We start from the raw sequence: 18,613 nt of genomic DNA on the forward strand, positions 1-18,613 counted from the left end.
TCAGATAGCAATGCTGCTATTTTGACTTATGCTCCAACTTTCTTCCCTTTTTCATTTCCTCCCTCTCCCTCTCCCCCATCCCCCCTCCCTCTCTCCTCATCCCTCCTGCCTCCCTCCTCCTTCTGTCCAATCCCTGGGTGTGTAACATGACCTATTGCCATGGCTATAGCCAGCCATGACAGGAAGAGATAACAGGTAGTTCAGTGATGAGTGACACCCCTTTGGGATGGAGGAAACACATAGAATTACAAAGACTAGAATAGAATATTGTGGGTCTAGTGCTTTGTCTCTATTGAAGTTACTTATATTTCTTGCCTGGAAGGCACTTTGAGATGTCACTGTATTTTAAAGTGTTCAAAATCGCTTTATTGAAAAGGCTAAACCAGCTAATTTCATAGTGCTGTCAGTTTCTCTGGATATCCAGCAGCTATTGGACAAGGATGTGGGTGTGTGTGTATGTTTTGAAATGAATTTGATCAAATCTGTACATTATAGGAACACCTATAATTACAAAAGTACAATGATTCATGTTTTGCTTTAGCTTGAGATTAAGAATCAGTGGTAGACACTTTGTAAGTGCATGAAGAGGTCAACTGTACAAAAATCAGATGTCTGTATGTTGAAACTATACCTTCAGTTCCTGTTGATGCTATATCCAGTCTTACTTCTGCTAGCACATGATAGCAAAAGGAGGAAGAAGGATTGGGAAGCTTATATGCTAATAAAGTTAAGGGACATCACCTTGGGCGGGGTGAACCTCAGTAGGGGATAAAAAGGGAAAACACCATCTTTTGAACTGAGTGTGTTACTTGCAAATCCGGGTTGCAATCCTTATTAAACAAATTAACCTCTGATCAAAGAAGTTTCCTGTGGTCTCTTGTATGAACTTAGGGCAGAAATTCTTTACAGTTTCCTCTCTCACTAGAAAATGTGTATTTTATCTGAATCTAGAGAAAGAGAATACAATTGCCAAAATCAAGCTCTAGCCATTAATGAATGAGAAAAAGGACACTTCAAAATGTGTCCTCTTTCTCTTCTTTCCTTTCCTCTCCCTTCCTAACTATGCCTCTTTTCTCTACTTCTCATCTTAAAGATACATGCATGCACACACGCACACGCAAGCACAGATGTAAACACACACACACACACACACACACACACACACACACACACACACACACACACACACACACACACACACACACACACACACACTGGCAGCACATTCAGCACCCCTCCCCTCTGGTAACAGTGGTTTCTACTCTACTATGTCTCATAACCAGCCCACTGCAGAGAGATCCCTGTGAGCACGTGGAACATTTAGACAAAGCAAGGGAACACACTGTAGTACACATCACAGGCTGAAGCACAGACATTTTTCTTGAAATGAAGTATTGTTTGATGATAATATTGTATTACATAACTACTGACTTCTATATGATATAGATGGAAGATTTGTTGAGGGGTGTATAGTAGTGTGTAGTATCTCATGCAACACCACCCCTCATGGGGTGACAGCTTACCACATGCTTCAGTCGCTGTGTGTGTAAATGTGTGGTTGTGTCTGTGTATGTGTGAGTGTGTGTGTATGTGTGTGTGTGTGTGTGTGTGTGTGTTTGTGTGTGTTTGTGCATGTGTGTATATATGAAGAACCAGGACCTCTCCCACTCACCATTAGCAGACAGACGGCTGATTCGGGCATGAGTTGGACGGCCATGATGGTGTCCTGTAGACTGACTGAAGTAAACCAGGTAAAACGACCAAACCGCCTCAACTAGAGAGACCTCCTCTTCTCCTCTTCTTCTTCCTCACAGACCAGTCTTCACTTGGTTAGCACACCCCCCCCCCCTTTGTCCTTACCCTCTGGTTGTTGTTTCTACTCTCCTTTTTCTCAGCAGACCCTCACCTTCTTCATTCTCACCACAACCCCCTCGAGACCATCTCCAACTCGTCAGACTGAGGGAACACCGCTACCTCTCCTTCACACTTCACTCGTTTTATAACTCTCTTTTTGTCCTGCTTGTCTTTGATCTCAGATAAAACCCAGTGTCCTTTTCAGTCTTGACCCTCCTCCTGTAGACCCCTCACCCCCCTGCCAAAACCTCCTGGGATCCTTGTACCTCAGGAGTACGCACTCGTCCCTCCTTTCCTCCCCTCTTATCTCCCTTCGTATGCTCCTCTCTTCTTGATTTCTTCTTTTGTTCCTCTTCAGTCCACAGTTGTCTCTGTCTGTCTGTTCTGTCCTGGGACTGTTGTCTCTGATCCAGAGGACCCCCTCTCTGGATGTGATATTCCCCCACCTAAAGTGCTCCTTGCAGGGGCAGTAGCAGGAGCTCACAGCTTCTCTGTCAAACAGAGACCCAGGATACTGCAGCAGAGACGGAGCTCACACACACTCACTGATCCCTGCCTCATATCACAAAGCATGACACGAGCAGAAAAAGACAGAGGGAATGTGAGGGAGAGAGATAGAGATACATATAGAGGGAGATGAATAGGGAAGCAGCGAGTCACCGGTTAGAGATTTCCTAGCTGAGCAGAAAGGGAACAAGGGTGGGAGAGAAAGGGAGAGAGGGAGAGAGAGAAAACAGACGTCGCCTATCAACAACGGCAGAGAGTAGATCAGACGGTGCAAAGGAGCATGGGAGTTGGGCAAACACACCTCAGCTTGCTTAATGAATGGGGTGTGTATGTGTGTGTTCATGTTTGTATTAGTGCATGGGTGCGCGTGTTGTGTAACCCCCACTCTGGCCAACAAGAGTGGGGGTTACAACAAGAGCGGGGGTATCAACAAGCAACTGTGTTCCAGTTTTTAGAGATGACTGACAGCAGCATGGCAGATAAATAATTCAGATGAAATTACTGTCTCAGCGTGGCTTTTGTTCTCTGTATGTGTGTGTGTGGAGGGGGTGAGAGTAGAGAGAAATTTATCCAAACATGTAATTACACAGCCGGTCGGTCCCCATAGCCTCTCTCTCTCTCTCTCTCCCTCTCTCTCTCTCTCTCTCTCTCTCTCTCTCTCTCTCTCTGTGTCTCAGGGCTAATTGGACCTCTAGAGGGCTTTTGAGAGACAAATCCTGATGACATCACTGCTACTGATGGATCACTACAGTAACCACACGTGACACAACCATTGAATGAACCAGAGGACAAAAATAATTATGTATCCACCTTGTCGCTCTGGATAAGAGCGTCTGCTAAATGACTTAAATGTAAATGTAAATGTAATGTAAATGTAATTTTTGAATGTTGCTATAGGAAGAGCCAAACAATGGAAGTGACGGGTTCCACTTCTGCTTTACTTCCGTAATGCAGTAAACAAGTGTAAGTGTATAAAGTGTAATTTTATATTTATTTCATTCAATTTTGCTAACGTCAGCTAGACCTACTAGTAGTTCGCTTGTGATAACATTAGTTGTCACAACTGATTTTTTGTTGTTGCCTTTACTACAGACAGCTATGTCGGTCTGCTTATACAGGACTACTAAAGGCCCAGTGCACTACTTTTGTTTGTATGCGGAAGACACATTTCAGTTGAATGCATTCAGTTGTACAACTGACTAGGTATAATCCTTTCCCTTTCCCTTATTCATATTTTTTTTATTCTAGAAAACTACTGATTTAGAACCACAGAGTTTTAGAACCACAGAGATTTAGAACCACAGAGTTACCGCAAGTCAGAACAAAGACAACATTAGCACTGCCTCCGCTATTCCAGCACCATTTAAACATTTAAACATAATCAATTCAATAAGGCATTATGCTTATACACTGAAAACAAACTTAAAGATACCAAAAAAATTGTCCAATCAATGTTTCTAAATACAGTATCATATGTCTGTCCATGGTACTGATTTCTGTGTGTTTGTGTGTGTGCGTGTGCGTGCTGGCTCACCATAAATGTTTACTCATCCTACTTGTAGACTAGTTGAACACCAATGCCATCCTCCTCTCCTTCATGTTGGCAAAACGGTATATAGCTCTGTCATACAGTACACTTTTAGTTTTTGTTTTCATAGGCTACCTAGCTAAAATGCTTGCTAACCTAACTTCCTTGCATGGGCAAAAATGTACCAGCTAAGTTAACTAGCTAGGTTACGTGAGAGTACTAGGCTACATCTAGGCTACATATTGACCTTCAATGGTCTCAGGCTAGTGGCACAATACATTAATTTATGGTTGAATCAGAATTGCCATCATAATAATTGGCCTGTACAGATAATTAAGTAAAAACAACAAGTCCAAATCCACATCTCCCTCCATGGGCTATGAAAGGGCCAATTTAGCAAGCTGGCTACTACAGGACATCAACACAAGCAGAACAGAAACAGACATGTTTCTCTGACAATCATGACATTTTGTTTAGGATGTGATGTTATTGGTGTGAAGCCAAATCCAAAATAGCATCCCTTGGGGGGAGTTTTGCTGTGAAAGGACAACACACAGTTGAGCTCAGCGCAATGCTAATTGGAAAATTATTTTATTTTATTTTTAATCAAGGGAGGCCAACTGCTTAATGGCATCAATCAATCAAATGCTATGGCGGCAACATCTGTTTTTCCAGACAGCATCAGATACATCGGCTTCACATACTGAGACAGAGGAGTGCTGTTTTCCTCGCTCAGATATTTTCTCAGAAGAGATTCAGCCACTTTCGAATTGACGGAAAATTATCAATACAGAAAGACGGGATAAATTATTTTGACAATTTGTATTTTTTTATTGGTCAAATTTTTGGGAAGCCTGGCTTCTCTTGGTATCCATGAATACCCGCCACTGCCTAAATGGGTCCTAAAATTCTAAATCAAATAGTTAAATGATCATTGGTATGACCATCTTATGTTAGCTTAGTAGAGGTTCTGGAGAAAAATAAATATCCAAGGGCCACAGTTGGAGAATCCCAGAACTTGGTCGCATCTTGTGGTCACCAAGTCTCTTAATCTACAAATAGAGGCCACCTCCATGCCAATAGGCTCTTTGGAAGGGTTACCAGAAAAAAAGCCTTAATTTAGATCATACAATAATCTAAATGCTTTGAATTGGAACCAGGTGCTATTGATATATGATACAAAAATAAAGGTCTTTAGCTACACACACCAGCAGTGGGTTGAGTGTAAGAATAAGGCTGTAACGTAACAAAATGTGGAAAAGTCTGAGGGTCTGAATACTTTCCGAAGGCACCGTACAATGTAGTGATGATCTCAAATATTACAAAAACATGTAGGCAATGTACATTCCACATGCTAACTACACTCCATGCTGTCAAGTAAGTACTGAAACTTTTACTCCACCTCTCAGATCCAGATACAGGGGTGGAGACTAGAATGTAATGAAAATGAAAGTAAAATTCTTCAAGTGAACAATACATTTAAGAGCAACGTGGATTGGGAATATAATCTGTCTAACAAGAATACACGGTAAGAACCTACAAGTGTTATGATTAAAATAAATAATATTTGGAGTTATGAGATCTTTAGTTAGAGATTTCAGCTGCTACTTAATTTAACGAATACGTTTTAAGAATGTTAGGTAAGTTATCATTATCAAGAGGTGAGTTTCTGCTCAGTAAAAGACACTGTCCCAGAGTAAACTAAAACAAAAAGTGTCAAGGAATGCTTTAATCAGTCTGATTTGTGTTCGCTGATATCTGAGTATTCATTCTGGTACAGTTAAAACCAAAGTTTTAGAACCACAGGAAATCAGATCCCACCCTGTGCCTCACTGCATATGTCAAAGGATGGATTTTGACCGGGTTCTTCGGATCTGGTCTCATATCAAATAACAAGGAACAGAAACAAAAGGCATGAGGTGGTGCAGCCCACGCTCTTAGAAAAAAAGGTGTTATCTAGAACCTAAAAGGTTTCTTTGGCTGTCCCCATAGGAGGACCCTTTTAAGAACCCTGCCCACAGGAAGTAATTCAGTCCAGAGGCACGGTTGATCCTTAGCGCAAAGTTAACTATGTCTGGTGAGAGCACATGGCGAATGAGTCTGTGCTAATATAAACACCTAAGGAAAATGGACACCTGCCTGCTGGGCTATGCCACTTGCTGTGCCCCTTTAGTTTTCTCTTTGGTTCATATGTTTGTAATTTTAATGAGCATACTTTTTTTATGAAAGAGGAATGGAAATAGAGAAACTGTTAAACTGTTAGTGAAAGCAAAGTATGATGAACTGAACTATGAATACGGATTTCTTATGAACTGTCACTCAGTCAAATCGTATAAATTGTTACATGTTGGGTTTATATATTGTTTCAGTGTTTAAAGTAATCTGTAACGGCGTTTTGTTCCACGATGCTTTATGCCTGAAACCACCTGTAAAATACCCTGGAAAGACTCTGATGCATATGTGGATATCATTGTTCTATGACATTCAGAGGCTGAGCTACAACCTTCTATAGCCAAGGACACAAAACATAGACTTTGCTTGGGAACTAGTCTAATTCTGTCACTATCAATGGATTAAGCTATTCACTTTCTGTAATAAAATATGTTTATGGGGTGGAAAGGTAGGCCGAATCTGTTTGGGGTGGAAAGGAATGCCTATTTTGTCTGGGGTGGAAAGATTTGGCATTGGAGAAACATGATGAGATTAACACATACGCCTATCTCTCTGTCCATTTCTTGCCTGTAATTTCAGTAATTTGTGTGGTATAAAATCAAGATTATGCTGATATGTAAAATGACGATTTGCATGACATTATTGTAAAAGGCCATTTTTTCTCTGACCTGCAAATATGTTGATAGTATAACTTCTCTGGGCTACGTGGGACGCTACCGTCCCACCCACGGTACACACTATTCAACAGCCAGTGAAATATCAGGGCGGCAAATTCAAAACAACAAAAATTTATTCATCAAAATTTCTCAAACATACAACTATTTTACACCATTTTAAAGATAAACTTCTCCTTAATCCAACCACATTGTCCGATTTCAAAAAGGCTTTATGGTGAAAGCATAACATTAGATTATGTTAGGACAGCGCCAACACAAGAAAAACCACACAGCCATTTTCCAAGCTAGGAGAGACACAAAAACCAGAAATACAGCTAAAATTAAGCACTAACCTTTGACGATCTTCATCAGATGACACTCCCAGGACTCAATGTTACACAATACATGTATGTTTTGTTCGATAAAGTTCATATTTATATCCAAAAACCCCATTTTACATTGGTGCATGATGTTCAGAAAATACACTGCTCAAAAAAATAAAGGGAACACTTAAACAACACAATGTAACTCCAAGTCAATCACACTTCTGTGAAATCAAACTGTCCACTTAGGAAGCAACACTGATTGACAATACATTTCACATGCTGTTGTTCAAATGGAATAGATAACAGATGGAAATTATAGGCAATTCGCAAGACACCCCCAATAAAGGAGTGGTTCTGCAGGTGGGGACCACAGACCACTTCTCAGTTCCTATGCTTCCTGGCTGATGTTTTGGTCACTTTTGAATGCTGGCGGTGCTTTCACTCTAGTGGTAGCATGAGACGGAGTCTACAACCCACACAAGTGGCTCAGGTAGTGCAGCTCATCCAGGATGGCACATCAATGGGAGCTGTGGCAAGAAGGTTTGCTGAGGCTGTCAGCGTAGTGTCCAGAGCATGGAGGCGCTACCAGGAGACAGGCCAGTCCATCAGGAGACGTGGAGGAGGCCGTAGGAGGGCAACAACCCAGCAGCAGGACCGCTACCTCCGCATTTGTGCAAGGAGGAGCAGGAGAAGCACTGCCAGAGCCCTGCAAAATGACCTCCAGCAGACCACAAATGTGCATGTGTCTGCTCAAACGGTCAGAAACAGACTCCATGAGGGTGGTATGAGGGCCCGACGTCCACAGGTGGGGGTTGTGCTTACAGCCCAACACCGTGCAGGACGTTTGGCATTTGCCAGAGAACACCAAGATTGGCAAATTCGCCACTGGCGCCCTGTGCTCTTCACAGATGAAAGCAGGTTCACACTGAGCACGTGATAGACGTGACAGAGTCTGGAGACGCCGTGGAGAATGTTCTGCTGCCTGCTACATCCTCCAGCATGATCGGTTTGGCGGTGGGTCAGTCATGGTGTGGGGTGGCATTTCTTTGGGGGGCCGCACAGCCCTCCATGTGCTTGCCAGAGGTAGCCTGACTGCCATTAGGTACCGAGATGAGATCCTCAGGCCCCTTGTGAGACCATATGCTGGTGCGGTTGGCCCTGGGTTCCTCCTAATGCAAGACAATGCTAGACCTCATGTGGCTGGAGTGTGTCAGCAGTCCCTGCAAGAGGAAGGCATTGATGCTATGGACTGGCCCGCCGTTCCCCAGACCTGAATCCAATTGAGCACATCTGGGACATCATGTCTCGCTCCATCCACCAACGCCACGTTGCACCACAGACTGTCCAGGAGTTGGCGGATGCTTTAGTCCAGGTCTGGGAGGAGATCCCTCAGGAGACCATCCGCCACCTCATCAGGAGCATGCCCAGGCGTTGTAGGGAGGTCATACAGGCACATGGAGGCCACACACACTACTGAGCCTCATTTTGACTTGTTTTAAGGACATTACATCAAAGATGGATCAGCCTGTAGTGTGGTTTTCCACTTTAATTTTGAGTGTGACTCCAAATCCAGACCTCCATGTGTTGATAAATTGGATTTCCATTGATTATTTTTGTGTGGTTTTGTTGTCAGCACATTCAACTATGTAATGAAAAAAGTATTTAATAAGATTATTTCTTTCATTCAGATCTAGGATGTTTTATTTTAGTGTTCCCTTTATTTTTTGGAGCAGTATATTTTGCCTCCAAAACCTCCGGTGATCAGCACAACAATTTACAAAAAATACTCATCATAAACGTTGATAAAAAATGTAACTGTTATTCAAAGAATTATAGATGAACATCTCCTTAATGCAACCGCTGTGACAGATTTCAAAAAAGCTTCACAGGGAAAGCACACTTTGCAATAATCTGAGTACAGCGCTCAGAAAACAACAGCAGGCAATACAGATACCCGCCATTTTGGAGTCATCTAAAATCATAAATAGCATTATAAATATTCACTTACCTTTGATGATCTTCATCAGAATGCACTCCCAGAAATCCCAGGTCCACAATAAATGCTGTTTTGTTCGATAAAGTCCATAATTCATGTCCAAATACCGCTTAGCGCGTTCAGTAAACTACTCCAAATGTAGGAAGTGCGCCGATAATTTCACGATGAAAAGTCAAAAAAAGTTCTATTTACGTTTGTAGAAACATGTCAAACGATGTATAGCATCAATCTTTAGGGCCTTTTTAAAATAAATCTTCCATAATATTCCAACCGAAGATTCCAATGTCTTCAAAAATATTATGGAACACAGCTACCTCTCACGTGAACGTTTGCCACTGAACTCATATCCTTTTTTGACTCACTAACTTCCAGGTCCTCTTGTTCGCTCTGTGTTCACTGCAAAAGCCTGAAACAAGGTTCTAAAATGTTGACGCTAGTGGAAGCCTTCGGAAGTGCAAAATGAACCCTAAGTCACTGTGTGTTAGATAGGCAATCACTTGAAAAGACTACAAGCCTCAGATTTCCCACTTCCTGGTTGGATTTTTCTCAGGTTTTTGCCTGCCATATGAGTTCTGTTATACTCACAGATATAATTCAAACAGTTTTAGAAACTTCATAGTGTTTTCTATCCAAGTCTACTAATAATATGCATATCCTACCTTCTGGGCCCGAGAAGCAGGCAGTATAATTTGGGCAAAGCATTCATCCTGAATTTCCGAATACTGCCCCCATCACTAAAATGTTAATGCAATGATTTTACTACAAAGGAGATCTTTTCACCCCTACTTGTCCACGGTGGTCTGCAAACCCAGAACCTTCTGGACGGCAACCATGTGAGCTATCAAAATTACAGCGTCAACATTTAACCCTTACAGGATGAAGAACAGTTTGTAAAGCTTCATATATAAGGCTCTGATCTGTCCAATAAATGAAGGTAAATGGTAGACATGTTCTCTGCTATCCACTTTGTATGAATTATTTTTTGGGGTATAGGAGAGGGCTACTTGATTTTTTTAAGCTTTCATGGTACCTCTAGGTAGAAAATATTTTGCTGATGTGAGAGCCATCCATTTTCATTTTAAAGAGGTCCGTTTTTCTCCATGTAACCCTTATTATAAACAACATTAAAAGCCTTACCAGTCTGGAGGTTGCTGGTGCTACTAGGCAGGGGACAGTGGATGAGATGGAGGAGAGATACACCCCATGAGGGGCTATGAAGATGTCACTGGCTATCCTGAGGAAAATTAACAAGGTCAATCTCGCTGAGAAGTCTCTGACAGTCTGCAAAATAGGTGATAAAATGGTACAGTTGAAGTCAGAAGTTTACATACACTTAGGTTGGAGTCATTAATACCCGTTTTTCAACCACTCCACAAGTTTCTTGTTAACAAACTATGGTTTTGGCAAGTCGGTTAGGACATCTACTTTGTGCATGACACAAGTAATTTTTCCAACAATTGTTTACAGACAGATTATTTCCCTTATAATTCACTGTATCACAATTCCAGTGGGTCAGAAGATTATGTACACTAAGTTGACCATACCATTAAACAGCTTGGAAAATTCCAAAAAATTATGTCAAGTCTTTAAAAGCTTCTGATAGGCTAATTGACATAATTTGAGTCAATTGGAGTTGTACCTGTGGATGTATTTCAAGGTCTACCTTCACACTCAGTGCCTCTTTGCTTGACATCATGGGAAAATCAAAAGAAATCAGCCAAGACCTCAGACATTTTTTGCAGACCTCCACAAGTCTGGTTCATCCTTGGGAGCAATTTCCAAACTCCTGAAGGTACCACGTTCATCTGTTCAAACACTAGTACGCAAGTATTAACACCATGGGACCACGCAGCCATCATACCGCTCAGGAAGGAGACGCATTCTGTCTCCTAGAAATGAACGTACTTTGGTGCGAAAAGTGAAAATCAATCCCAGAACAACAGCAAAGGACCTTGTGAAGATAAGGGAGTAAACAGGTACAAAAATATCTATATCCACAGTAAAACGAGTCCTATATCGACATAACCTGAAAGGCCGCTCAGCAAGGAAGAAGCCACTGCTCCAAAACCGCCATAAAAAAAGCCAAACTACGGTTTGCAACTGCACATGTTTTCAAAGATCGTACTTTTTGGAGAAATGTCCTTTGGTCTGATGAAACAAAAATAGAACTGTTTGGCCATAATGACCATCGTTATATTTGGAGGAAAAAGAGGGACGCTTGCAAGCCGAAGAACACCATCCGTGAAGTACGGGGGTGGCAGCATCATGTTGAGGGGGTGATTTGCTGCAGGAGGGACAGGTGCACTTCACAAAATAGACAGCATCATGAGGTAGGAAAATGATATGGATATATTGAAACAACATCTCAAGACATCAGTCAGGAAGTTAAAGCTTGGTCGCAAATGGGTCTTCCAAATGGACAATGACCCCAAGCATACTTCCAAGTTGTGGCAAAATGGCGTAAGGACAACAAAGTCACGATATTAGAGTGGCCATCACAAAGCCCTGACCTCAATCCTATAGAGAATTTGTGGGCAGAACTGAAAAAGCTTGTGCGAGCAAGGGGGCCGACAAACCTGACTCAGTTACACCAGCTCTGTCAGGAGGAATGGGCCAAAATTCACCCAACTTATTGTGGGAAGCTTGTGGAAGGCTACCCAAAACGTTTGACCCAAGTTATGCAATTTAAAGGCAATGCTACTAAATACTAATCGAGTGCATTTAAACTTCTGACCCAATGGGAATTTGATGAAAGAAATACATGCTGAAATAAATCATTCTCTCTACTATTATTCTTACATTTCACATTCTTAAAATAAGGTGGTGATCCTAACTGACCTAAAACAGGGAATTTTTTCAGGGATTAAATGTCAGGAATTGTGGAAAAACTGATTTAAATGCATTTGGCTAAGGTGTATGTAAACTTCCGGCTTCGACTGTACATTGGGGCAAATTCCAGATGGGCTGGTCCAGTTTTAGCCTAGTGGTCCTGTCTAATTGGGGTTTTTAGCGCAAAATTATCGGGCTAATAATGGGTAGTGCTGTGTATGTTTTTTAAGGTCGGTTCGGTTTCGATTCGATTATTTAAACATTATCACAATTTCAGATTTTGGTTTCGATAGTTTTTTAAAACATTAACTGCACTATGAATTATGTGGGTTGAATGCTGTAACAACAATAATACATTTACTAAAGGTCCCATGATGGTAGTGACTGCCCATGACTGCTTATCACTTATTAACCATCAGCTCTTCACATTACTTTACTTTAATAAAATATTTGTTGTGTATATAACGTTGTGTATATAACATTTGCTTTATGACATTACATTCCATGTCATCATCTCATCTCTATAGAGCTGCTGCCTATGCTGTCTGACAAAATCACTATTTTAGTAGTTGTTCAAAGTAAAAAAGCTATACTTTTATTACTGCTGAATAGAAATGATCAATCACTTAGATCATGTGGAGATACAGTGCATTATTCTCATTGATCTACACACAATACCCCATAATGAAAAAGCAAATTGAAATATTATATTTACATAAGTATTCAGACCCTTTACTCAGTACTTTGTTGAAGCACCTTTGGCAGTGATTACAGCCTTGAGTCTTCTTGGGTATGAAGCTACAAGCTTGGCACACCTGTATTTGGGGTGTTTCTCCCATTTTTCTCTGCACATCCTCTCAAACTCTCTCAGGTTGGATGGGGAGCGTCGCTGCACAGCTTTTTTCAGGTTTCTCCAGAGATTGGGTTCAAGTCTGGGCACCGGCTGGGCCACTCAAGGACATTCAGAGACTTGTCCCGAAGCCACTCCTGCGTTGTCTTGGCTGTGTGCTTAGGGTCGTTGTCCTGTTGGAAGGCGAACCTTTACCCCAGTATGATATGCAGGTTTTCATCAAGGATCTCTCTGTACTTTGCTCTGTTCATCTTTCCCTCGATCCTGACTAGTCTTCCAGTCCCTGCCACTGAAAAACATCCCCACAGAATGATGCTGCCACCACCATGCTTCACCGTTGGGATGGTGCCAGGTTTCCTCCAGATGTGATGCTTGGCATTCAGGCCAAAGAGTTCAATATTGGTTTCATCAGACCAGAGAATCTTGTTTCTCATGGTCTGAGAGTCCTTTACGTGCAATTTGGCAAACTCCATGCAGGCTCTCATATGACTTTTACTGAGGAGTGGCTTCCATCTGGCTACTCCACCATAATGGCCTGATTGGTGGAGTGGTGCAAAGATTGATGTCCTTCTGGAAGGTTCTCCCATCTCCACAGAGGAACTCGGAGCTCTGTCAGAGTGATCATAGGTTTCTTGGTCACCTTCTTGACCAAGGCCCTTCTCCCTCGATTGCTCAGTTTGGCCGGGCGGCCAGCTCTAGGAAGAGTCTTGGTGGTTCCAAATTTCTTCCATTTAAGATTAATGGAGGCCACTGTTTTCTTGGGGACCTTCAATACAGAAGACATTTTTTCGTACCCTTCCCCAGATCTGTGCCTCAACACAATCCTGTCTCGGAGCTCTACGGACAATTCCTTCGACATGCCTTGGTTTTTGCTCTGACATGCACTGTCAACTGTGGGACATTAAATATACAGGTGTGTGCCTTTCCAAATAATGTCCAATCTATTGAATTTACCACAGGTGGAATTCAATGAAGTTGTGGAAACATGTAAAGAATGGAATGGAAACAGGATGCACCAATTTAGAGTCTCATAGCAGAGGGTCTGAATACTTTTCCTAATCTCCAAAAATAAAAATAAACTGTTTTCGCTTTATTATTATTCGGTATTTTGTGTAGATTGATGAGGAAAAACATGTATTCAGTCTATTTTAAAATAATGCTGTAACTTAACAAAATGTGGAAAAAGTCAAGGAGTCTGAATACTTTCCAAATGCACTGTACCTTGCGAAGAAACTTCTCTCTATGCATCCCCTCTTGATTGCACAATCTTCTGTCCATTATGTAGCAAACGTAAAAGAAACACAGACTGGACAAGTAGCCGCAAAATGGATTATGGTCATTATAGTTCATTATCACGTTTTCAGTGCTAACTATGTAGAACATTGGCCTGTTGAAAACCACAACTCCCTACTACATGGAACAGTTTGGGCATGATCTGATTTATTTCTAGAGAAACTGCAGAGCCATGTGTGCATTGAGCTCACAGAGAAATAAGAACGAAATGGAATTAAAATAATTTAACCAAGATCAGTCAATTAACCAACATTCCAATGAATCGCTCATCACTAATAATGGGTGCTTCAAGGGAAAGAAATTGCCGTTGCGGGAGCCTAAAGGAAAAAAATGGGCAGGTGTGGGGGCCTCAATGCAAAAAATTGGAAGGTGTGTTAGAAATGCCAGGGCCGATTCTTGGTCCCAGTCCACCCCTGCATCAAATCAAATGAAATTGTATTTGTCACATGCGCCAAATATAACAGGTGTAGATCTTACCGTGAAATGCTTACTTTCAAGCTCTTAACCAACAATGCAGTTTTGAGAAAAAAAAGAGTTAAGAAAAATATTTACTAAATTAACTAAAGTAAAAAATAAAAGAACAACAATAACCAGGCTATATACTGGGGGTACCGGTACCGAGTTAATGTGCGGGGTACAGGTTAATCGAGGTAATTGATGTAATATGTACATGTAGGTATGGGTAAAGTGACTATGCATAGATAATAGATAATAAACAGCGAGTAGCACTAGTGTAAAAAAAGAGGAGGGGGGTGTTAGGTATGCGTAACTGACTGTAAGGGAGTCAGGCGCAGGAGAGCAGAATTTGGGTAGCAAACGGAGCCTTTAATTTAGACAAACAAAACATATGGCACAAAGAACACTAAACACAATACGGGTTGACATAACCCAGCGCAACCAGTCGTGCGCATACACGAAACAATAAACAATTTCACACACAGACATGGGGGAACAGAGGGTTAAATACAAGACAAGTAATGAGGGAAATGTAAACCAGGTGTGTGGGAAAACAAGACAAAACAAATGGAAAATGAAAGGTGGATCGGCGATGGCTAGAAGACCGGTGACGTCGACTGCCGAACGCCGCCCGAACAAGGAGAGGAACCGACTTCGGTGGAAGTCGTGACAGGGGGTCAATGCAAATAGTCCGGGTAGCCACTTGATTAGCTGTTTAGCAGTCTTATGGCTTGGGGGTAGAAGCTGCTAAGAATCCTTTTGGATCTAGACTTGGTGCTCTGGTACCACTTGCCGTGCGGCAGCAGAGAGAAAAGTCTATGACTAGGGTGGCTGGAGTCTTTGGCAATTTTTAGGGCCTTCCTCTGACACCGCCTGGTATAGAGGTCCTTGATGGCAGGAAACTTGGCCCCAATGATGTACTGGAACCTATGCACTACCCTCTGTAGCGCCTTGAAGTCAGAGGCCGAGCAGTTGCCATATCAGGCGGTGATACAGCCAATCAGGATGCTCTCGATGGTGCAGTTGTAGAACTTTTTGAGGATCTAAGGACCCAATACAAATACTTCCATTCTCCTGAGGGGGAATAGGTGTTGACATGCCCTGTTCACAACTGTCTTGGTGTGTTTGGACCATGTTTGGACCATGATAGTTTGATGTGGACACCATGGAACTTGAAGCTCTCAACCTGCTCCACTACAGCCCCATTGATGAAAATGGGTACATGCTCTGATGCCTTTTCCTGTAGTCCACGATCATCTCCTTTGTCTTGATCATGTTGAGGGAGAGGTTGGGGTCCTGGCACCACTGTTCCAGGTCTCTGACCTCCTCCCTATAGGCTGTCTCGTCGTTGTCAGTGATCAAGCCTACCACCGTTGTGTCTTCTGCAAACGTAAGGATGGTGTTGGAGTCGTGCTTGGCCTCACAGTCATGGATGCACAGGCAGTACAGGAGAGGACTAAGCACGTACCCTTGAGGGGCTGGCGTGTTGAGGATCAGCCTGGCAGATGTGTTGTTTCCTACCCTTACCCTGTTGGGGCAGTATGCAAATTGGAGTGGGTCTATGGTTTATGGGATGATGGGGTTGATGTGAGACATGACCAGCTTTTCACAGCACTTCATGGCTACGGACAAGAGTGCTACAGGTCAGTAGTCATTTAGGCAGGTTACCTTGGTGTTCTTGGGCACGGGGACTATGGTGGTCTGCTTGAAACATGTAGGTATTACAGACTTGGCCAAGGACAGGTTGAAAATGTCAGTGAAGACACTTGCCAGCTGGTCAGTGCATGATCGGATTACACATCCTGGTAATCCGTCTGGCCCTGCGGCCTTTTGAATGCGGTAGCCGATGTAGTCACAACGTGATCACAGTCGTCCGGAACAGCTGGTGCTCTCATGCATGCTTCAGTGTTGCTTGCCTCGAAACGCGAATAGAAGAAATTTAGGCTTGTGTCACTGGGCAGCTCATGGCTGGGCTTCCCTTTGTAGTCCAGCCGCGACCATCGGCGCTAGCATAGTAGAATTCAATCTTAGTCCTGTATTTACACCTGCCTGTTTGGTAGTTCGTCTGAGGCCGTAGCAGGATTTCTTATAAGCATCCAGGTAGGAGTCCCATTCCTCTACCCTTTAGCGGATGTTGCCTGTAATCCATGGCTTCTGGTTGGGGTATGTACGTACGGGTACTGTGGGGACAACGTCATCAATGCACTTATTGATGAAGCCGGTGACTGATGTGGTATACTCCTCAATGCCATCGGAAGAATCCCGGAACATGTTCCAGTCTGTGCCTGCAAAACTGTTCTGCAGCTTAGCATCTGCGTCCTCTGACCACTTCCGAATTGACCGAGTCACTGGTATTTCCTGCTTTAGTTTTTGCTTGTAAGCAGGAATCAGGAGGATAGAATTAAGGTCAGATTTGCCAAATGGAGGGTGAGGGAGAGCTTTGTAAGTGTCTCTGTGTGTGGAGTAAAGGTGGTCTAGAGTTTTTTTCTCTCCTCTTGTTGCACATGTAATATGCAAGTATAAATGAGACAAAATGGATTTCAGTTTCCCTGCATTAAAGTCACCGGCCACTAGGAGCGTCGCTTCTGGATGAGCATTTTCTTGTTTGCTTATGGCTTGAGTGTGGTCTTAGTGCCAGCATCAGTTTTTGGTGGTGTATAGACAGCTACGAAAAAATATAGATGAAAACTCTCTTGGTAAATAGTGTGGTCTACAGCTTATCATGAGATATTCTACCTCAGGCGAGCAAAACCTTGAGACATCCTTAATATTTGATTTCACACAACAGCTGTTATTGACAAATAGAAACAGACCACCACCCCTTGTCTTACCGGAGGCAGCCATTATGTCTTGCCGATGCATGGAAATACCAGCCAGCTGTATGTTATCCATGTAGTCGTTCAGCTACGACTCGGTGAAACATAAGATATTAGAGTTTTTTATTTCCCGTTGGTAGCAGAGTCTTGAATGGAGCTCGTCCATTTTATTCTCCAATGATTGCACGTTAGCCAATAGGACAGATGGTTGAGGTGGGTTACCCACTCGCCGACAAATTCTCACAAAACACCCGAACCTGCATGTGCCTCTTTGTTTTTGCACATACAGTAAAAACTATCTTACTAAGATAATCTTAGTTAATATAGCTTAGCAAAATGTATGATTATGAAAAACAAAAACCAGAAATATCTTATTTACATAAGTATTCAGACCTTTTGCTATGGGACTCGATATTGATTTCAGCTGCAACCTGTTTCCATTGATCGTCCTTGACATATGTCAACTTGATTGGAGTCCACAAGTGGTAAATTCAATTGATTAGACATGATTTGCAAAGGCACACACCTGTATATATAAGGTCCCACAGTTGACAGTGCATGTCAGCGCTAAAACCAAGCCATGAGGTCAAAGGAATTGTCCGTAGAGCTCCGAGACAGGATTGTGTCGAGTCACAGATCTGGGAAAGGGTACCAAAACATTTCTGCAGCATTGAAGGTCCCCAAGAACACAGTGGCCTCCATCATTATTAAATGGAAGAAGTTTGGAACCACCAAAAATCTTCCTAGAGCTGGCCGCCCGAACAAACTGAGCAATCGGGGAGAAGGCCCTTGGTCAGGGAGGTGACTAAGAAACCGATGGTTACTCTGACAGAGTTATAGAGCTCCTCTGTGGAGATGGGAGAACCTTCCAGAAGGACAACCATCTCCACCAATAAGGTCTTCATGGTAGAGTGGCCAGACGGAAGCCACTCCTCAGTAAAACGCATATGACAGCTCACTATGAGTTTGCCAAATTGCACCTAAAGGACTCTCAGACCATGAGAAACAAGATTCTCTGGTCTGATGATACCAAGGTTGAACTCTTTGGCCTGATTGCCAAGCATCACATCTGGAGGAAATCTGGCACCATCCCTATGGTGAAGCATGGTGGTGGCAGCATCATGCCGTGGTGATATTTTTCAGAGGCAGGGACTGGGATACTAGACAGGATAGAGGCAAAGATGAACGGCGCAAAGTACAGAGAGATCCTTGATGAAAACCTGCTCCTGAGCGCTTAGGACCTCAGACTGGGGCTTAGGTTCACCTTCCAACGGGACAATGACCCTAAGCACACAGCCAAGACGATGCAGGAGTTTCTTCGGGACAAGTC

At 42.7% G+C, this 18,613-nt stretch overlaps 2 protein-coding genes across 2 annotated transcripts in view; one reads left to right on the top strand and one right to left on the bottom strand.

Moving 5' to 3' along the window:
* Window positions 1–2,063, bottom strand: part of LOC115152031 (FERM domain-containing protein 4A) — a 217,036-nt gene extending 214,973 nt beyond the window's left edge. Inside the window, exon 1 of the mRNA XM_029696487.1 lies at window positions 1,673–2,063. Coding sequence (XP_029552347.1) covers window positions 1,673–1,717 — 45 coding nt within the window. The 5' untranslated portion in view covers window positions 1,718–2,063. The remainder of the gene's footprint in view (window positions 1–1,672) is intronic.
* A 3,263-nt stretch (window positions 2,064–5,326) lies between these two features.
* Window positions 5,327–18,613, top strand: part of LOC115152032 (receptor-interacting serine/threonine-protein kinase 3-like) — a 30,063-nt gene continuing 16,776 nt past the window's right edge. The window contains exon 1 of the mRNA XM_029696494.1: window positions 5,327–5,417. The gene's annotated coding sequence lies outside the window, so the exon portion shown is untranslated. The remainder of the gene's footprint in view (window positions 5,418–18,613) is intronic.

This window comes from Salmo trutta, chromosome 17 (assembly GCF_901001165.1).
Source record: "Salmo trutta chromosome 17, fSalTru1.1, whole genome shotgun sequence".
Lineage (NCBI taxonomy): Eukaryota > Metazoa > Chordata > Actinopteri > Salmoniformes > Salmonidae > Salmo > Salmo trutta.